Source organism: Vipera ursinii (genome assembly GCF_947247035.1).
Source record: "Vipera ursinii genome assembly, chromosome: Z".
Taxonomy (NCBI): Eukaryota; Metazoa; Chordata; class Lepidosauria; order Squamata; family Viperidae; genus Vipera; species Vipera ursinii.
The window spans coordinates 96,262,960-96,286,131 of NC_139517.1; the positions used below are offsets into that span (position 1 = coordinate 96,262,960).

The 23,172-nt window shown below is 37.4% G+C and overlaps 2 protein-coding genes across 2 annotated transcripts in view; one reads left to right on the forward strand and one right to left on the reverse strand.

Annotated features, from left to right (window-relative positions):
* TMEM106B (transmembrane protein 106B) overlaps positions 1-23,172 on the reverse strand; it is a 214,412-nt gene that overhangs the window by 131,040 nt on the left and 60,200 nt on the right. The gene's annotated exons all lie outside the window — the stretch shown is intronic.
* Positions 3,765-23,172, forward strand: part of THSD7A (thrombospondin type 1 domain containing 7A) — a gene marked incomplete at both ends in the record, with an annotated part of 206,302 nt that continues 186,894 nt past the window's right edge. Inside the window, 1 exon segment of the mRNA XM_083377963.1 lies at positions 3,765-3,921. Coding sequence (XP_083234089.1) covers positions 3,765-3,921 — 157 coding nt within the window.

Consider the following 23,172-nt stretch of genomic DNA (forward strand, 5'->3'; position numbering starts at 1 on the left):
ATCATGCAAACTATTGTGACCAATGGTTTGCTCAGCTTTGGATTGATTTAAAGGTTGGTTTCTCTCACCATTCCCAGTTCAGGCTATCATGACCTTGGTCTAGTCAATAAATATTGGGAGATGAAAAAGATTAAGTCTGTATAATTATTTCAATTGCTACTGTTACTGTACTGCTGGTATTGCAGTAAGAAAAGTTACTGATGTTTCTTTTCAGCATGGGAGTCAACACAATATGCATCCTTCTGACTATTGTTCTACAAATGCTAGACCTTTTATATAATATGCGACAACAATGTGGGCCCTTTCTCTTTGATAAAAGCACCAACTTTTTTAGAATGTTAAGAACTTGATGAATGTTGTACAGAAGAAAAAAAATATTTTATAGATTTATTCCATATAATCCACAGCTTTTGATGTAGAATAGGACCTAGAAGTCTCTTTTTATAATGCCTATTCAGCTCAGCAGCAATAAGGGCAGGTTTTGTTTTGTTTCCTTTGCTTATCTTTATTAGTCAACATGCTTTATTAATGTATAAAATCCTTCTAATTAAGTGACGCATTCTATGTAAAAATACCTCTTAAGAAAATTAACCTGGAAAGAAAACCAACTGGGACATTAGCAGCAATATAACCAATATTTATCTTTATGCACTGAGATGTATTCTAGTTCAGCCATTTTATGAGCTTTGGAAGAATAAAATTAGGGAAATCATTTGCATTCTATTTTCCTGGTTATCAGAATATCTATATCAGCTCTGTGACTTTTCCTGTTTGGCCAATGTATATTTGTGAATTAAATAGAACTCCTAGTTAGTATTTTTGGCAAAGGATTATGGCTTATATTTCTTTCTTTTAAAAAAAAAAACAAACAAATACCATTAAAGATATAAATACTATTTTAATAATGGAATTATCTTTTTTTGTAATTTGCTCTTGATATATTGTGACTACAGATATGTTGGACTCTAGATCTCTAGTGTTTCAGCCATGTTGACTAGATGCTGTATGCCAACATACTGGGGACACAGGGCTGATTCTGGTTGGACTCCTTTGATTCATTTCAATATTTCTGTGCCCATCCTGATAAATCCCCCTTCCCTCTCCTCTTTCTCACATTTCATTAGAACTGGAAAGATTACCCCAGTTTTGGAAGCTGTTGTTTGTATAGTGGATTGCTTTTTTCAAGAAAAGAGAAATGCAGACTTCTATGGAGTTGATCCCTTTGGATCAGAGCCATGGCAGCGTGGAGCTTAAAAAATGGTTATCTATTGCCTTTGATTATTCAAATCTTTCCCACCTCTGCTTCTCTACCCGGTACAAGTCCTTGAATGCTGACAGCAGGGCTCTGATTTGAAGTTCCCTGCTGAGACACATCTTTGCTCTTATATTCAAGAGCTCTTTCTGATTCAAAGCAGCATTAGGGCAGAATAGTCACAGAGCAAGCCTCAGATTTACAAATTCATGAATTTCAGAATTGAAGTTTGATTTGTGAATAGAAAAGAACCTTTAATCAAATTGAAACTATTTAAATAGTCAAAAGAATGTTCTTTTCATTTAGTGAGTTTATTATTTCAGATTGCCCCAATGTCAGTGGAGTACACAAATGAGTATTTGCCCATCAAAACCTGGAGGTAAAAAGGTTCCTTGAGTGTGGGGAGGGCTAAATTTTCAGGCTGTGAAATGATCAAGAATGATATGAAATAATACTTTCTTATTTTGATTGTACCTCAGGGCTACCATGTCTGGACTGTAAAAATCCAGACAATCACAAGATGGCAGCAACTGGAAGGTTCTGAAACTCTTGCCATCTGGTGGTCCTCAGGATTTCTGCAGCCCAAATCTGGTAGTTCATACCCTCTGATCCTTTGTGACCTCCGTCAGAATGCCATACATTTGTTGAACTCAGATTTTCTGTATATCTGATAATCTCCTGACTGCTGCTGCTTTTTTCCACAGCTGAGGAGCAGTAATCTACCCTTGCTTACCTCTCTAAACCACAGCCTTACTGTACCAAGTCATCCTGAGCCTTTAATTCCCTTTTAGAGGCAGGCTAGAGTATAAAGTAAACGAAGACAAATTTGCAGCCTTCAACATTGCTAATTTGCTCTGATGTCAGAATATTTAAACAAATGAAGACCTGAGAATTATTTGATCAGGGCTGTTTTTAAGTGCAGCACTTGGCAAAATGGGTGAGGCTAGGAAGCTTCTGAAAAAAAATGACAGCTTTTCCAAGAGATACTTGCTGATGCTTTCCTTTTTCATCAATTGCATCCTCATTTTTTAAACCTCTTTGGTTACTCTGCTACTAGAATATGGTTTCCCACTAGATTTTATTCCCCCTGTAAAGTCTTATAATAGCTTTTCTCAGAGCTATTCTGTGTCTTCGGTGTCTTTTCATTTCTGATTCTGTAGAACACCAGGCAGCCCTGCCTTTTGTTCCAGTTCATTGGGGTGAATTTAAAATAATGCCTTCTGCTTAACCTAAAGTCCCACCGTTGCTATCTTTTTGCCCCGTCCTGTGTTCTTTGTCAGCCCAGTGTTCTCTATTGAGACCAGGAACATCTTCAGTGCCCCTTAATTTTATGCTTTGCAAACAGCCTTTCCTTGGGGATTGCACCTCAAAATCAGTGTGACTTGACTAGCGGTTTATATTTTGCGAACAAATAAATTATTCAGGCTGGCAGTAGAGATGAGAATCTAACACGTGCTCCCTCATATTGTCAGGAAAGCACTTTTGACAAGTAATGATGTTAGATCTGCTGCCTGTCAAAGATACACTCTTACAAGATGACTTAAAATGCCTGTAATCTCCCCTCCCACTGTCCCCCCCTCCCCTTCCCCCTCAGCAAGATTATTTCAGCCATTCCCTTCTCTGCATTCAACATGAGAAGGCAGGGTATAAAATAACAGTAAAATATTGGGCATAAGGTTGTGTTTTTCCCCCAGGTATTGGCTGTATTTATTTGTTTGCGCAAAAATAGACATCAAAGGAGCTGCATGGCCAAGTAGGTCTATTAATCTTTACTGTGCATCAGAGATTAAAATGATCCACAAGCAGTTTTCACAGGCTTTTTTTTTAATGATGTTTTTCTTTGGTGTTACATTTTGACTATGCTCGCATGGATAGAAGTAAGTGTGAGTTAACCAGCTGGCAACTTGCTTTAAAAAAGGAGGGAAATCACTGGGGTTTATCCGTTGTTCACACTTGCTCAATAATACATACTGGTGATGGATTGTCCTTCTGAGGGGTGCACTAGAGAGGGTTGGATCCTTGTGATTGCAGCATTTGATTATTGGTGTTTGTTCTCCCCCCTCCTTTCTCCCCCCCTTCCCTCCCTTTCCCTCAACATCCCCTTTCTCTCTCCAGCTGGTGTAAATGACTGCTGTGGCCTCAAAGACCTAGAGAACCTGCCCAGTCAGCTGAAGCCCCCTGTGGACAGCTGTCTCTCCCTTGCTCTCAGCTGATGGAAACTGCTAGTAGCCACTGAATGGGGGAGAGTGAAGTAAAACCACAGGACCAGCAGCTGCAGCTCCAGCGGTGGTGGCGGCGGCGGCAGCAGCAGCAAGCAAGAGCTCTATTGTTCCCAAGTCTTAAACAGTTTTCTTCCTTTCCAACTGAAATGCACAATAGCTGGAAAGCCATTTCCAGCCTCCCCGCCCTGTGAAGAAATCCTGTGACCGGAGGGGTGGGTGGGAGAAACCCTTCAGGCAACGGGTTCTCCATTGTGCTGCTGGTTTGAAGAGTGAGCAGGCTCCTGGCAGGCATGGAGATGGCAGAGCAGTATGTGGCTTTCCTTGGTAGTGTAGTGGTCTCAGCTCACCCAAGCAAGTGCCTGGAGATCCTTGCACTTCTCTGGTTTGCAATCTGGGTCGCTACGGCACAAAGTGAATTGGAAACTTCAGTATATTTGTGGAAGACAGGTAAGTAAATCAGGGAAGTGTGTGTGTGTGTGTGTATGCTGTCCTTTGGCTTATTCCTGAGGGTACCGGCTTATGCATGTTTCCTGGCAGGATAACGGGCTGCTTAAAGATCTGTTGTTTCCATAATCTTATAGAAAGAGAGGGACCATGGGATGTTTGAGAAGCAAGGGGAAAATGGGATCACAGCCTACAATTGTGGGCATTTTAAGAAGAGCCAGGAAAATTGCATACATGTGAAATGTGATTTGAAGTCTTTGTATTTTAGGAGTTGTGGATTCTGTAAAGTTAGGTGGGTGGGATGGGGTATATAGCATGTGCAGAAACTCATGATGGATTGAAAAAAATAATCCCTAGAACTGCCCACATTTCATAACTGAAAAATGTTCATGACAAAAATAAGCTAAGTGGATTTAATATCAAACCAGGCAGATGATTTTTCTGGATTAATAGTGTGTCTGGTTTCTTTTCTGGTTCTCAACTTTTTAATAAAAACCAGTGTTTATTTTACATACGAATCTCCTGCATGACTGTGTAACCTTTTAAATGGCAGCAAATGATGATGTATTTCTTAAAGTCATATAAACTACTTTGTGTCTCAAGACACACCAGCTGAGTGCAGACCTTAACGTTCAAAAAGATTGGCAGACTTGGAAAAAGAAAAATCAGCTAGTGTCTCCTAGAGTGCAAATTAAAAAAAAAAATCCACAAACAAACTGAAAGATAGTGGTACTCTTTTTGAAGATCTGTTCTTGAAATTTAGCAACAGCAGCAAAAATAGCCATATATTGCAATTTTAATCCTTTGCCTGGTTACTGAAAAGAAAAAAAACCCCAATGCATTTTGAAGGACTTATTCGCAATAGAGCTATGTTATTTGAAATGATACAAAGGTTGCTGAAATGTGTACAGTATGTGTGTGCTTGTGTATTTGAGGGACAAAGAGACAGAGTTAAATATATAGTTGCAACAATGCCTTGCATTTTAATGGTTACATCTATCCAGCTGTTCAAAGAAGAAAATGAAGATGATTCTGCTTCAATAGAAGTCAGGCTTTCCCAGTAAGAAATTTGAAAAGGGGTGGGTGGAAATCTGTTGTATTTTTTTTTTGGGGGGGAGGGATCTGGATTTTGAAAGATCAATGGTCTAGTGACCACAGTACAGATATAAAAGTGACCTTACATTATTTTCATTTATTGCACTATTGATTAATCTAAGAAAATGTCTACTGTCCATCAAAGTCAGGCATCACAGGTTAACACTTCATAAAGTGTATATAGTTAGTTATATCTACTTTTGTAGAGTTCCAAAGCTATACTACTAACACCTGTGAATTTTAAAGGAGCATTGATCCTTTGCCTGCACCACAACTGTGTTCTGTGGAATAAGTTTTTCCTTGCCTTTCTTTACTAATTGTTCAAAAATTCAGCGGTTGATATTAAATACAATAAATTGACAAATATTGGTTATCATTATACTGTAGTTAAGTTTATTCCAGTGATAATTGTTATCCATGTTGCAATATCTTATGCAATAAGTCAAGTGTATTGCAACATACATTTTGCTTCCTTAGAGAACGAGGAAACATTTGGGGATAGAAAGTAATTAATATTTCAGTTATAAATCTCTATTTATGTTGTGTACAACTTTTGTAAATTATACTGTTGAAATCTGCAGATTTTCCTACTGTCCCCTGCTCCACTTTATGGATTTTTTAAAAAATCTTCCTTGTATTCATTTCCATGTTTTGATTATTCAATCTGCATAGTTCTGCTCTGTCAATTGTTAGAAGATTGATCTTTGGGATTTTATGAAAATGAAGCACCAAAGCCTATATTCATACCAGGACACTGAACACCTATTCTATATAGATAGTCCTCAGCTTATAACCATTTGTTCAGTGACTGTTTTGGTGCTGAAAAAAAAGGACTTAAAATCTGTGTCCGAAGTTATGGCTATTGTGGTGTCTACATGGTCATGTCATCTAAATTTGAGCACTTAGCTGCACATCCATACTTACGACAACAGGAGCACTTTAACTTCCCCCATCCACCTATCTTCCTTCCATCTATGCTATTTTGGGCACCTTGTACCCTATCTTGTGGGGTTGCAAGTAGCCTAAGAATTGCATGACTCTAGATCTGCTTTTAACACTTGGGAAGCCTCAGCTGCCACCACCCACCTCACAAGCATTTGTTTGCCCAGTTGCCTTCTCTCCCTATTCCTACACCATTTTTCTTTCTTTATGTGCACAGCTACTGCAGCTGAAACAGAAATGCCTCACTACCTTTGCTGTTTACTTTTTGGACCTGAAGTCACCATCCTACCCTGGGTGCCCCAGCTTCTCTGGCTTCCCACAAATAGTTCCCCAGCCCACCAGGCAGCATACCTACAAAGCCCCAGTAAGTGCCAGCAAGCATTCATTCACCCATCTGCCTTCTCTCCCAATTCCTTGAAGCCGTCTTTCATTTTTTTGCATCCAACCATCCCAGCCAAAGCAGAAGCACTTTTTAGTCTTGCTATCTTGGATCCAGCTTTTCTGGCACGTTTCCTATACAAAGCTCCCTGCGCCTTTGGAATGCTGCGCTGCCTTTGTAAAGCTGTGCTGCTTTTTGAAAAACGTGTAAAGATAGTGCAGCTTTAGGAGGATGGTGTAGCATTCTGAAGGATCAGCGAGCCAAATATAAAAAAAAACGGGGTGGGTTAGAAAGATTTCTGCTTCAGGCTGGTTCAAAAAGCACTTCTGAGGTACTTCTACTTCAGCCTTGGAGGATGGGCACAAAAGGCAAAAAGTTGATGTGGTTAACTGAGAAAGAAGACAACTAGGTGAACAAATGCTTCTGGGGACTACTGGGTGGGCTGGGATAACTGAGGCTTCCCAGGGGCCTGGCAAGCAGTTCCAGAGTCACATACTTCTTTGACTGCCCCTCAAGGCAAAGTGCAAGGCAGCCAAAGGGGAGAGATAGGGTGATAAGTGAATGGAAGGAGTTCGAGGCTATCCTTTCTTTTACTGAGGCTTAGACTGGGAGTTGCTAAACTTGGAATAGCTTAGTTTGGGTTGGGTGCTCTCTTAATGACCTGTAATTTTCAGATATTGACTGTGATAGGGAATGCTACTGTCATAGGTACATGGTCACACAATGTCTTACTTTATAATCACACCAATTTATAACAGCAATCCTGTCCCCAGATTGTGGTATTAAGAGTCAAGGACTACCTATAACTCTTGCCAAAGTTGGAATGAAAAAAGTGCAAAACCTTCCCCTGCTTGAAGTGTTTTATCCACATCTCATATATAAAGTATATCTAGATCAACCATGTGAATATTCAATACCTTCCCTTGTTTTATGACTTCAGGATGGTTCATTGTAACAACATGCTAGGAAAATAGCCAAGAACACAGCATGGAGCACATGGTATAAATCTGACCTCATCAAGTTAAGCAGTATACTTCAGTAATGAAATTCCTTGTGTCAGGCTTCCAAAATATTAAACTGCTTTGTTGAACCACCATCTCACTCTAAGCCTCAGTCCACAATTTGAGGCCACCAAAAACTTTGAATATATTCCTTTCCTGATATTGTAATTTTTAATATGGAAGAAGAAAAAAAATAAAAAGCTTGTGGGAAGTAATATTAATTTAGATTATACTTTTTAAAAAAAAATCAAATCTAGTGTTCTTGCAAGCTTCAGATATCACTCTAACCTCTCCTACATGTCAGCCCTTCTTCCTCAGAAAATTGAGTGTTCATGTTTTTAAATAAAGCACAGTGAAGTATTACAGGATGTGACTGGAAATTATCAGCATTCTAGGTGATAATGCAAGTTATACAATCTGAAAGATGCTTATGTGGTGAAGGTCAAAGACTAGATACTGTATCTTGACTGATTTTGGCCTTCCACCCGTATACTAATATTTAATGTTAATATATACATATATTCAATGTTTGTTTTGGATAAGTATGCATGAGAATATCTTTCATATGATCTGCTACAAGTTATATGGATGACTATTGAAAGATTTAAAATAGTTGGGTTTTTTCTAAAAATGAAATAGATATTTCAAATACAAACAGCAATTATTCATCCAGTATAGGGACTGATAACTCATGGACTTCATGGACCTTTCTAATTAAGAGTGGGAGTGGTAGGCTATTTTCATTTCCACTTGTAAAATCTTCCCACCAATGGGGGAAAAACATGATTTAGAACTGTTTGGGCTGATTTGTAGTGAAAAAGACTCAGAGAGATCTTTGTCTACTACTACCTCCCATGACAAATCCAATCCCCTACCCAAACTCCCAAAAAATGCCCTTCTTGCTGACATCACTAAGCCATCAAAAAAATAAGCCAGGGGCCTCCAGCTTTGGTGGAGCAGTTTGTACCTCCAAGCAAACCACTTACTACTCATCCCTGATCTAACAAAATACTATTTTAAATGGTAAGAAATCAGGAGAGTAACTTATGCTTATGTGGCCATATTGTACATTTTATGTTCCTCATTTCATATGTTTGCATCATTGGCAACTCAACCCTGAGTTGTAGCTAAAGGGGTTTAGCAAGTCAAAATAAAACTTGGAAATGAAAGTTTCCTTGTTTGATTCTATAAACATGTCAGACCTGCCCCCATCTGATCCCTTGGAGTCAAGGGATCAAGGGAAAGAAGATCAAGGGATCAAGAAGTCAAGGAATCAGGAAAGACTCTTGACTCTATTTGATTAAAATAAAGGGTTCTTTTATTAAAGGTGTTGGTTGCAGTAAAGTCTGACTAGGTTCAAAAGATGCAAAAAGGTTCACCCACAGATCATCCCTCTCCCTATGACCAGTTCATTTCCAGCCAACGAGACCTCACCAAAATGTTTTGAGAACAGTGAGATGTTTGAGGGTATTCTGCATATTTTCTCAGTGTGCCTGGCCTTGGGATGCTGGTACAAACCAAATCCAGCTGCTCTGGTCTGTATCACCCGTCATTCCCCACTCCCAATTTCCCATCATGTATGCACAAAGCTTTATTGCCCTTTCCTCCTCCTCCCCTTCTAGCCTTTGATGACAGGATGCCTGTGAGGTGCCAAGCTGAACAGAGGTGACAAAACAAGAAAGTAACTTGATAAATTGAAAGAAATGTCCATACTCAGACTACAATGTGTATTGTTCCATTATTGGGTGCTACTGTTGTCCACTCTTGTATTGAAAACTAATGCTTACCCTTAGAACTGCTAAGAGTATTAGTAAAAAACAGGACCCTCTCATAGCATTAGTACTACTACTACTACTGGAACTGGAACACTCAGCATTGTTCCAGGGCGCTAGAGTCTAGAGGACCTTTAAATTCAGCGTCCTGTGTGACTTGAAAAGTAAAAATGTTCTTTTCTTCCTTTTCCTTCTCTTCCCATTGAAATTGTCACAGAATGAATGTTCAAAAGGAACATCATATGTTTGTAGTAAAAGCCCACTAGCACTGAAGCAGCCACAACCTCCCCAAATTTCATTCTCTTTGGAGTCATGGGTCCCAGATTTTGGATGTATTCTGTATGTCTGCACCATATCACCTACTTAAAGATTACACAAATAAGAGTTTTGACATTCATGGTGGTACAATTGCACATCCACTTGCTGACTTGGTATCAACATTGTCATTGGGATTTATTAATCAGTTCAATAAAAACTTCAGAACATGAGCTCAGCTCATAATGAGTAATATCAGCATACATGACTGGATAAGGGAGAAATACTATAGTTATGGAGATCAGCTTTACCAAAGATAGTATTAGCCCTCACTGAGGATACTGACAAATCTAAATGAGTTTAATTGATTCTTAATTACATAATTAATTGGGGGGCATGTGTTGAGCATAATGGATCCTGCTTGTCAACACAAAACTAAATTTGATGCTTTGATAATCTAGCTCATCTCACGTAGAAGGATAGCTGAATAAGTATACTATAGAATTGGGAAACAATGCAAAATTAGGAGAGAGATTCTACCCAACTCCATCATTTGTGAGGCGAAATAATATGTTCAGGCAGAAATTATTTGGTATCATAATTCTAGATGTTGAAAACTACTGATCTTGATTTACCCTAAAATTCTGCAGTAGTGAACCTGTATATGTATTAATGAAATAGTAATCTAGGGTAATCTCAAGAACCACATTTAAAAATCATGGAAAGGTTCAAGATTTTGGGGATCCCCTGAATGACATTTGTAAATCTGGATGTAATAATAAGAGGAGCCAGGTGCTAGACATCTAAATTTCAAAATTGCATTGCAATAAAATTGGTTGAGAAATGTCTTGGGGTTGCTGATAATGACAGTGCTGGTACTTAAATTCACTGTTCTTTAACTTGAGCAACAAGAAGAAAATGGGAAGGTTTGCAAACAAGCTGGGGGGGCAGGCGGGGCTGATTATCAGCGAATGATATTTAACTTCAGCAGTAGACAGTTGGAACAAAGGATGAGGCATGTGTCTGGCATGGTGGAGGCACTGTTTTCGGAGAGCTGGGGAGGGCCCAGCTGTGAGCTTATTGAAAACAGCAGCTGTTGTTGAGCTGACCATTTTAATATGCTGTGTGTATTATCTCTCTAGATCAGTATCAGACCATGTTGGACCCCTCTGTATGTTTTACATACATATTTATCAATGTAAATTTGACAAGTTATTGGGGAATGTGTGTATATAAATTTCATGGGAATCTTTCTCACCTGTTTAGCATGCTGTCAGAAGGTAGATACTGATTGGTTGTTTGAAAGACTCATACAAACTGATGCACATGGCATCAATATTTAAAGAACACTCATCTTCTGGAGTATGAGATTATAAAAAACCAGTTATCCACTAATATTTGCATGAAAAAGAATACAGTTGCCTGAATGATGGAAGGAAATGTGGGTGTTGAATACATGACAATGGCCCTTTAACAAATGTAAGCTTTATCCATTTTTTGCTATTACTACAAGTATTACAGTTGTAACCTATATAATAAGTACATAAAAGTGTACAATTACTATTACAGGAACTTTTATTAGATGCTTTCCATTTCAGAGTTTAATGCTGGATATGTGTTAATCCATAAGCAATTATAGTAATGGTTGAGAATCTATACTTCTGGCGTCTATTTCTTTATTCTTGTACCATGCACCATAATCCTTAGGAATTACCATTTAGATGTAAATGGATTAGGAGAAGGTGTCTTCCCTCTCTTCTCACGTTGATCCATAAAAGCCCTTTGCTCCTGTATCCTTTTTGCAAATGCTAGAGTTCTTAAAAGGCTAAGTAGTCTTTTGTGCCTCTTTGCCAGTCCCAATAATAATATGAATTGATCTTGATTTTTGTTAATGGACAAGCTGATTGCTTTTTATATGGTTTGCTCATCAGCCATCTAGTCACCTCATTTGCTCTAGCCCCTCTTTTGACTATTGAAAAGTTTCATCCAAAACATATACCTACATGTTTACCCTACTCTTCTATAGATTATTCTTCAATTTAAGCCACAGGGCCTGAATATAGGGCCCTCAGATGGATGACATGCCAGTGGCAAAATGCCACGATACCTGGTCAGGAAAAATGCTAGGCAGATGAATGCTGCTACATGCCTTTCTAAGGAGTCCCTGGAATCTAAGAGTAGCAGAGAGCTCAGCCAGTCAGGCACTTCCTTTGGGATTACAGAGCTAATGAAGGCCCTGAAGCAGAGAGAGCAGCCCTAAGGGCAGTGTGGGATTGGTTCAGTTTACTGCCACACTTACCTAGGGGAAATAATCTAATTAAAGGTAGTAGACAGCTGCAGCCTGTACTGATAAACCACTTTCCTTGACATAGCTGAATGGGAAGGCAGCAGCTTGCTCACTAGGGAGAAAAAAAGATTGTCATTATTGTTCATACTGTCACCACCACAAATAATAAAAAGGCACTGATGGATGAATGGACTGACATAGGACAGGTCTGACATAGGACAGTTCCCTTTCCCTTACTTGATATCCTTGAAATCTGAAGGTGGCTCTATGTCATATTATTGGTTCATCATCTTAAATCCCACTAGCCTAGGCAAATCATGCACTGTCTTTTTTGTATATTTGAGAAACCAAGAAATAAAAGGAAAAGAGCAGAGAGGGTGAGTGTGAATAAAAACCTCCCTTCTGTATCGTAGTGCTATTTTCTTTTCACGTGTCTAATTTCTCTCCATTGGCCCCACACAGTGCCTCCCCCACCCCTTGTTGAAATCTGATAACTGTGTGGACACCCAGAGATGTTGGGGGTGTCCAAAGGATGTGACTTTAAAAAGATGGAAACCATAGCAATGCAAATGAAGGGCTGTCTGTTTACATGGCATTTACATATCAAAACCAAGTAGAGCTTCAATTGTGCTGTTCATGACTGCAATTTTGACTTCTTTTACCACGAAGAGATCTCTGAATCATATGCAACACTTTTGGATTCAGTTCCAAAAAAAAAAACCTGCTGTGAATTCCCTAATACCACTTTGCAACATTTTAACTATTAATGACTTTTCCTGTATGCAACTGTATAATTCAGGATCTTATCTAAATTGTTGCACAATCATTAAGGGACACAATCTGGCAATTTTCTGAGGGAAAAACAATACAGCCATGTTTGCCATTGCATTTCTGTTTTTTTCCATCTCAACATAACCTATAGTCTTACAATTCCTGTGGGTATCATATACTATCCAGGCCAAATTCTAAACTTGCAAAAAATCAGTCATCTGTACATATTGATTCTGTAGTTTCATATCTGAATTAAATATAAACTTGGAAGCCAGAAAGGTGAGATTTAACAAAGACAGTATATTCTCCATTCTTTCCAAATAGAGGTGGTTTTTTTTATAATTTAGCTCAGATAACTAGGGATACAGCTGAATAAAACTGAGAGAAAATAGTTTAAGTATGGGAAAAGATGATGAATAATAGCTACCAAATGCACTATGCCACTCCAGTCTATTTCTTCAAAAAATAGCCACCTAATACTGTCATTGGTACCATCTAATTGAGGTTTATGGGGAAAAAAGATTGTTCCCATTATTTGATTAATTTTCCTCCCGAAGAGCCTCTTTTATTACTTAAAAATGTCATAGATAATTTATCATTCTGCAGTGAAAAAGACCTGGGAAAAAATAATAAAGATTTAAAATGGATGAATCTCGTTAGGAAGAAGATATTGATGATTTATTTGAATGAAATGAGGGAAAATGTTAACAGGATATAAACCCTTTCCTAGAATCAACCAAAATATTACATAAGAGCATTCTGATTTTGTTAGGGTTGTTTGTAGGCTGAATATTGTTTTATTAAAAAAACACAAGGAAATTTAAAGAAGCAATAATAAAAAGGTCCCATTTGACAACTTGGTAGTGGAGCCAGAACATAATTTCAGAAATTTAGAATGAAAAAAGAAATGTTGCTTTCAGAATTCATCAGATTGTACATATGTCCCTGTCACAAGTTTGTATTATCTTTCCTTTTTCCTGAATAAGTTCGTTCTTCTTTACTAAGAATTAAATGCTACTAACTGGCAGCTTTATTGAATATTCTGCTTTAGTTTTCTTCAGGGAGTTAATATTATAATTTCATGGAATTTAAAAATGTTTTTAATGGATGCAGTTTAGTTCTTCCTCCAGGCATGAATCTGGATGTCATGTTCCAGGGAAGTGACACATCAAAATAGTTGCCCCTTCATTATCTTTCTTGAGTGATTTGTCTGTTAACGCAGTGATATTTCCATAAAACAGCAGCTAAATGGTGTTGGGCTGAAGCAACTGAATTACAGAATTAAAAGATATGGGGAAAATTGAGAGTGCTTTAAAGAACTTAATGCAACTTGAGTTTCAAAATAGATGATGCATGATGGCATTTCAGAATGATGGAAATTTTTTGGAATGAAAGCAATTGTTGATACTGGGAAGTTTATAAAATGTAAACTTGCTATTTGTAAACATACCAAGACTGGATTGCAATATAGTATGGTTGTCAAAAAGTGATTGCCTTTTATTACAATAATTGTGATGTTTTAAAAGGAAAGATATTGTTTTATGTACACAGCATATTTGTTACTCTATAAAGTTTCCAACTAATCAATCATCAGTCAATTTCTTTATTTTAATTTTTACTCACCATAAGGTAAAGCCTAAAAAATACAAAATTGGGTGCTAAATTAACAGCCTACTGCTTTAAAGTAATCAATATCTATAAACTGTGTGGACAATAATTACAAGGGTTAATGGTAACATAATAGCATGGAAACTATATGTATAATTTTAAACTATTAAGATCTTTTACACAATATTTAAAGTAACTCTAAAAGCTATACACTGTAATAAAAATGTAACAAAGGTGGCATTCTATCCCATCTACAAAACTGGAAAGGCAAGCTATATTATAAATGATTAACCTAATATAAAAGAATTGAAGCCAAAATACAGTAATAGGTTGTGTCAAATCAGATTAGTACTTACTATCCATCAGTTCCATTGAATTTTACACACTGCTACACAGAACTTTATCACATTGTAGTTTATGGCAGGATCATTGTCACAAATTAAGAGAGAAACATATAACTGATCCGTATAGCCTCGCAGTCTATAGAGTAAAGGGAGAATAAGAATGTTGTAAATGGCCATGTAGAATAAGCCATAGAGAAGGACATGTTCAGTGGTTTCAATTTGTCCATCATCCACAAAGAGACAGGTACCCCAGGAAGAATATCTCACTCTACCTCCCAGGTAGCCCCTGTAACAGGAAAGCTAGCACTGAACCAAGGTGAAAGCATAAAAGTAAGCACTTCCAGTTGCATAAGACAAGTTGCAGGTTTTACTGGATACATGAGGCTTTCATTAATGAGAAAATCCAGTATTTTACATTAATCCCTTATAGGGTATTTTCTTAACTAAATGTTGGCTTTCAAGAAAAGGAAGAACATTACCTGATGATCTTCACCAGCTTCAGGGTAGAATAGAACAGTTTAAGCCTGCCAGTTTTTTTCCTTGCTTTTAAGTATCATCATATCTTCTCTTGCCTTGCCTATGGTGAATTTGAATTCAGTTAATTGGGTTCAGATGCAGAATCCCACTTTCCTCCTCTTCTCCCTTGCCTTTATTATACTTCCAAAGAGGTATTTTATATGTGCTTCCAAGGAATAAAGCCAAGAATACAGATAATTGGGTTCTGAAAGGAAAGCTGAAACTCAAATGTCTTGAGTTAAAGCTGTGGGATCTTGATCATACCCTTGTCTGGAAGCAAGGATTGCTGTTCATGTGGGTGCTGAATGCTGCATTTTTGGCAGGAGTGTGCACATTCAAAACAACGGCATCATTACATACAATCACAGCTAGATCAGGCTGTTTATGAGAAGTTGATTGCACAGTTCTCAATTTACTGGTGCTGGATTTACTGAAATAGATTCATTAGATCTAAATTAATGTATTTTTAGCTCCATGAACTGACTAAATTCCCAGTGGGTAGATTTCCAATGCATAAATGATAATATTGTTTACTGTTTGAGAAAGTATCATTACAGGGCTGTGTTGTGCTTTGGATTCAAAAGCAAAAAAAGATGTGCAGAGGCCTGATCCCAAGATAGCATAGAACTGTTTTAAGTAGTTGAAGTTAAGAACTCTGAGTTTCTCATCCAACATTAGACTGAGTGGGGGGTAGACAACAGATGGGAAATTTGTGGCCACCTAGATCAGACATGTCAAACTCGTGACATCACGTGACGTTGCACAATGTATTGGGACTGTTTTGCCATTGTTGGCAATGGGGTGGGCACGGCTTCCATGTGACGCATCTGGCCCATGGACCGGCAGTTTGACACCCCTGCTCTAGATGATGATAAAATATAACTCGTAGCAACTGTAGCCAGCTTGGCCAGTGGCCAAGAATTGTAGTGCAGCAACCCCTGAAGAGCCACAGGTTTCCTATAGTTGGGATGGACTGATGCATTTTTTTCTGTTAGGTGACATGCTAAATTCATGCTAAATATGTGTCAAAACCAAAGTCAGTTAAACTTATGAGAAGAATCAACAGTTGATAGCGGATGAGACCAGAACTAAAGTTGGAAGGAAACTTCAGAACTGTTGAATTCTTTCTATTTATTGTCTAGATCCTTCACACATCCATTACCATAAAAGGGAGTAATTACAGAGAAGAGATCCAGAGTACAATTATAGACAGTGCTGCTTGATGCAGAAATGAAGCTGCAAAATTAAGTTTGAGAGTCATATATTCAAATTCCCCTTCATAAATTTACATCATCTATAGTTTTGTAATTTATGACCCCTTTCAACTCCCCCATACTTAATTCAAAGATTTGGGGAAATGATTATCATTCAGAAAGGTACTGAACAGGTATAGCACATTGATAAGAATAAGATCAGACACAGTGACATAGTGTGCACAGATGTTCAGATCTCTGCGTGTCTTGCATTAGACAAGAACAAAACAGTTTTGGGGTGTCCTTCAGAACAGCATATAATGTCTTTCAATGTGCGCTTTCCATATTAAAGATGAAAATTGCAAGATTGCATTTTATACAAGCATGTTGACAATTTAGTTGGCCTGTACTGATAAGCATATGTAATTATAATCAATGAGTGTCTTTCCTGCTGATGTACTCTAAAACATTGACCTTGTACTGTAGATAAATAATAAAAGGGATTCTTCTGGAATCTTTCTGCAGGCTGTGTCTGGCTTCCTATTTCAAAGAAATGGCAAATAATATAATTTAGATAATTACTGAAAATGAATAAACATGTTCTATTGTTTTTTCTTATTACAGGCACAAGCTATATGAGGGTATTTGGTTGTAGAAAAACACACAAACGTATTCACACACACACACACATATGTAGATCAACCAAATGCATTTGCATTTCTCCCTTTCCCAGTGATTTACAAGGTTCATTAGGATGAAGACGATACAACTTCCTACTTCTTGTCCATATAGTATAAAACCAGTGCTTTCCCAGTTAGTGGCATCAGAATATGAGCCATGCTGAGTAGCATCATTCAGAACAGAGAAGCTACATTCCTCTTGAAACAAGATTTCTGGTTTCCACAACAGACTTATTGGAGGGTGCAGAGTGACATTACTAGTGAGGTATTAGAGTGATATGGCAGCAGGACTCCATTAATGCTCCCTTGAAATCCACGTTTAGTGATAAGGACAAAGAGATCTCCTGCACTGGGGTGGCTTTGATGTTCAAAAGTTACCCTCTCCTTTCCCAAGCCCACACTTGCTCAACTGCCACTGTTGGCTTTCTGTGGGTTAAAGCTGATTAGTGCTAAATAAAACTAGTGCTATGTTACAGAAAGCCACTGACTTAAGTTGCTGAGCCAGATGGATGAAAGATAGCAAAGTGTGCAATCATGTTAATCAGTGGGAAAGCACATGCCATATGAATATACTGTTACACTCTTAAATCTCTTTCCTCATGATGCTTGTCCACAATTGAATGTTTAAATCATTGATTTAACTTGTACGTTAAGATAAAGTTTTACAGTACCTAGCTAAACCATAAAACTTTGCTTCTTGTCCTTTCTCGTTCAACAGGAGCATGAAGTTTATGCTTTAATTTTGTGTTGTATTGCAAATGTACAGCTAATGAAAATGTAGGCATCATTTTTCAACTCTTGTTGCCCTTACCAAACTTCCTAATAAATTGATTGTCTAGTTTTAAATGGTGGACATCAGCTTTTGAATGGGTTTCTCTTTTAGAATAGGTTATAAATCAACAATAAGTCAGATGTCTTTATACTCTCAGGAATAACAAATGTATCATTTTGTGTTGGTGTTCCTGAACAATAACAAAAAGCACTTCACAAGAGCAGATTCTTCTGGTTTAATGCCAGGCTGATACAGCAGTTGCTTGTTGCTGATGCCATGTACTGATTAAAAACAAAACAGAAAAAGTGTGGCTTGATGCCATCAGTGCAGTGATATCACAATCCAAGTTTCCAACCTGGAAGTTGAACAAAATGACTGAAATGGCTTGCTAACTTGATTAAAGCAGTTGAACCATGACAAAAATGAAAGAACCCTCGTGTTATGCACCTGACAAATCAACATTTGATCTTCCTTCTATACCACAGGCAATTCAATAGGTCCTCCATCCCATCTGCCCTGCTTGTAATACAAATGTCAGGCCTACCTTAGATTTTTTCTATAGCATCTCAAGTTAATCTGAAAAAAACCCCTGTAAACCTAGTCATGAATGTCAAACAGCAATGGGTACAGTTGAAACTGATATATTTTCAGATATGCCACTTTTATATTGGCAGATAAATTATGTGGAATAATGAATAGAAATGCAATAGATCATTTATGATCTTTTAGATTGATTTTTTTCAGTTACCCCATAGAACCCCGTGGTATGTTTACTGGGTAAAGTCCCAACAGAAACAAAAGGTGACCAGTTGTATATTTCAAAACTTCCAATGAAAATGTTTATTTAAAGCAACATTGTGATGATGAATCTCAAATTCAGGTATGGTTATTAAAATCTAAATGTGATAGATAGTGCTTAACAGGTAAATAAAGATGTTTTAAAATTATATATAGTATTTAGAATAATTAGAACCATATAGGGTAATCCTCAATTTACAAAAGTTCATTTAGTGAATGTTCAAAGTTACAACAGCATTGAAAAAAGTGACTTATGACTGTTTTTCATACTTATGACAGTTGCAACAGCCTCAAGGTCACATGATCAAAATGTGGATGCTTGACAATGGGCTCATACTGTAATTATGACTGTTGCAGTGGCTTGGGGTTATGTGATCCCTTTTTGTGTTCTTCTGACAAGCAAAATCAATGGGGAAGCCAGATTCACTTTTCAACTATGTTAGTATCTTAACAACTGCAGTGATTCATTTAACAACTCTGGCAAGAATGGTTGTAAAATGGGCCAAAATTCACTTAACAAATGTTTCCCTTATGGCTCCAATGGGGTTATAAATCAAGGATTTACCACAATGTGCTTAAAGAATTTCTGGAATTCTTTCAATCTGGAACTTGAAGGTTTTAATGAAATGTCTAAATCCTAACACAAGTCAAAGAGGCTGTCCATGGAAAATTATTGATTTACCTGTGCTTATTTATCTATTTACCTATGCTTTCTCATTGTATTTATCAGAGGAAAAAAGCCTGCTTTACCATTTATGGTAAATGTAAGATAAATTACACAATTTCAAATGAATTTTTTGGCATATCCTTTTCATAATATTCAGAATCTTAACATTCATTTGAAAAAAATAAATAAAGGTGTTGCTGAAATTCAGTTTATCAATATATAAATGATACTATAGAAATAATTTAAAAAGCTATAATCTCCATTTTCACTGGGAAATTAAAAATAAAAGAAATATTGGGATGAACTTTTAGATATTTTTTTTTAAAAAAAATCTCGGTGTACCTTCTGGATAGCTTGATCTAGATAGGTTTATTTATTTATCATTTTTCCCCCGATTGATCAGGTAAACATTAATATCCCAATGACTAGCAAAAATCCTTTGAGTCATAATGTCTTTATGTGCACCAGATATAATAAACTAGTAATCACAGGATGTGGCAAGAGTGTGGAATCTATGCCTGGTTCTGGTACCCTGGATTTATGCAAACAAAGAAGAGATTATTTCCTTGAAACCATCTTCTGTCTTGAGACATTGCAGGGTTTCCCCCCCCCTCTTTTTCTACATTGTATTTATTACTTTCTCCTTCATGGATTACTGCCTTGCCATGGTGAAGGGGTTTGCGTAATTCAATGAAGCTATGAGCTGTGCCATGCAGGGCCACCCAAGATGGACAGGTCATAGCAGAGAGTTCTGACAAAACATGATCCACTGGAGAAGGAAATGGCAAACCACTCCAGTATCTTTGCCATGAAAACCCTATGGACAGTACCAAAAGGCAAAATGATATGATGCTGGAAGATGAGCCCCTCAGGTCAGAAGGTGTCCAGTATGCTACTGGGGAAGAGCAGAGGGCTAGTACTAGTAGCACCAGAAAGAATGAAGCGACTGGGCCAAAGCCGAAAGGACGCTTAGCTGTGGATGTATCTGGTGGTGAAAGGAAAGTCCGATGTTGTAAAGATTTTTTTTTCCATAGGGACCTGGAGTGTAAGATCCATGAATCAAGTGTATAATCCTTTCTCCTTTGTATACTGCTGTATGTCTTATTGGTGCGGTTTATATAATAATGGAAATGCCATTACAAGATTCAAATCATCTCAGTTTACAGGGACAAAACTGTGAAACAGGGATGTAGTTTTGTTCTTGTATCATTTTGGAACTGAAGTATGAATATGAGCTTTTGTGTAATTTGTTTTGAAAGATGAGAATAAAAATAAGTAATTGGATCTGGTACAAATTAGTTATATTGGCTTTGAAAGACATCACCTGTGAGCAGACTTTAACACTTGGATGCATTACTTTCAATAAGTGAAAAGTTGATAATTAAAACGGATCATTAAATTCCATCAGTTCAATGAGAAATTATCTTTTTCTTGATAAAGATATAGTATTTTTTATTCTTGTATACAGAATGTAATGTTTTAATTATCTAAATGTTAATTGGATTTCCTCCCTATTTTTAAAAATGTGTTGTAAAATGTCTCTAGAATTAACTAGTTTTTAGAGGGGGGACGGGAATTAAATCCCAACCAAAATAAATATAAACTTCTATAAAAACTGAAGACAATTATACAGATCTCTTTCCATTTTTTAGGCTGGATAATTTGTTCATGCAAGACAGAAATAAGCATTAGGTTCGTTCCTGGTTTCCTGGTAAAATAGTTAAGGCTGTTCATAATGAACATGATTTGAATTAGCTTCATTTGAATGAAACATGACCATTTATAAAATAGCTCCCTTTCTGTACTGTACATTTTATTTATGAGGCAAGTTTCAAGGCCATTAAATGAGAGGGTTTATCTTTCATATCCTAATGCTCAGCAAACAAAGTAGACTTGGTCTTAAAGAGGGCTTCAACTGATGTGCCCTGGCTGGTTTATTCTGTAACTAATGCAAGTAGCTGTAGCTGATCAGGATAATTAGCACTAAGTAAACATCGGTTTCCTAGTGCATCCAGGAAAGCAGTTTTCATTAACCTTGTGCTTTTCAGGGGTATTCCATGGTTAGCAGCACCAAAGGTGAGGAAATCTAGCATATCTAGCATATGTGAAAAACACCCAGGTGGGAAAGGCTGTAAAATAAGACATTGTGGAAAGTTTTCAAATAGTAACTGGCAGCCACTTGATCAGGGGTGTCAAACTTTCAACATCACGTGACGTGTCGTGACGCATCGTGACTTTTTCTCCATTGCCGGAGTTTGGGTGGGCACAGTTTCGGCATGACGCATCTGGCCTGCAGGCTGGCATTTTGACACCTCTGCACTTGATGGAAGAAACTCTGTGTAAGATAGTAGGGCTGGTGGTGAATATCATGAATGTTGTGTGCTCATACCAACTCTGTCCAGAGGTTCTTATAAGAAAACTTTGTTTAATGAGTCACCACAACCCAGGGTGATATCTCATATTTTTAGCAGTCATGTAGTACAGATATTACAGCCCAAATGCATGTGGCTAGCTTTATTGTATTGGAGCTATCTCTGAGAAATCCATGGATGAACACTGGTCTTAACTGGGAAATTCATTTTTGTCTTTGCCCTGTGAACTTCTGTTAAACTTAAACAAAACTAAAAACCTATCAGATTAAGTATGAGACCTTTTCAGAGTTCTGCTGTATTGTTGATCAGGTCCTGTATCAATTAGGGCCTTAATAAATAAAGCAGCTGATACTAGAAATAAAAATAAAGTATCTAAAACACATTTGACTGCTGATGATTTTGTGGACATCAGCAGCTTTTTGGTCTGATATTTCTGTACAGTATTGTTCTTACCATTGAGTGATACATGCAGGGCTTTTTTTTGTCACAGAATGCCCAGAACGGAGTTCCAGCACCTTTCTTTGGATGGAACCTTGTAGGGTAGGCAAGGCGGGTTGTATGACTTGTGTGAGTTCCGGCACCTTTTTTTTTTTAACAACAAAAAGCCCTGGATACATGTAAGATATAGAACAAATGTATTGGGGAAAAAACAAGGATTAGATCCAAGACTATTTTTCTCTGTGCATTTTTCTCACCAAGGAGCCTTGGTGGAGCAGTGGGCTAATGCCTCCTTAAGTAACACCAGCTGCCTGCAATTTGTGCAGGTTCGCATCCCACCAGACTCAAGGTTGACTCAGCCTTCCATCCTTCCGAGGTAGGTAAAATGAGGACCCAGATTGTTGGGGGCAATAAGCTGACTTTGTAATAATGCCGCTGGGGGGGGGGCGAAAGCCCTAATAAGCAGGCATATACATAGAATGAAGGCTATTGCTAAGCACATTGGTTTGTGCTTAAATTGTAAGCCGCCCTGAGTCTTCAGAGAAGGGCGGGATATAAATGGGATTAAAATAAAAAATAAAAAATTAATTCTCTTCAGCATGTAGAAAGCTTGTTTTATACTTTGTACAAAGAAGCTCTATCAGAAAACTGAAATAAATATTGGTTTTATGCTTTAGAAAAAAACTACACAAATTAGTACAGTGTAAACTGTATGGCTAAGCATGCATTCTGTCTTCTCCATATGTTGTGTACTCCATACCCATAATCCTTTGAAAATGTTTATAATAGCTGGAGCTTGAATTTAAAGGATGCAGCAGAAATTAGTTATTCATCCAACAAGTTTTTTTTGTTGTTGTTAAGGCACAACTTTATGGATCTGACCTCTAATTAAAACCAAAATATAGTGCTGCACTTGATATACACAGTCCAATATGAAGGTTTTGGAATTTCATTTTGCTCTGCTATGTGTTTGTGTTCCTTACTTCTCTCCTTAAGAGAATTCATATTGATTCTGCTAAATAACATATTTTGAAAATCTGCAATTCTCAGCATTATTGTATTGGTTGGGTTGGGTAGCAAATTGGTTTTTGTAGACAGGTTTCCACTAATTTTCTCTGAGAGTCTCTATAATATATTTAAATTTGATGAACGGAAATTGTGGTCAGCTGGATCTCACATATGGTTATTCATGGAGATTCATTAGCAAGTGCTCCAGACAGAATAATTGATTACATAAGTTGTTTTAAACCATGGGGAATGTATCTGAACTTTCAAATTTGATCCCCTGCTCTAATTTTTAAATAGATACATTTCTTTATTTGTACTAAAAATCATCAAAATATATAAAGTTGAAATAACCCAGA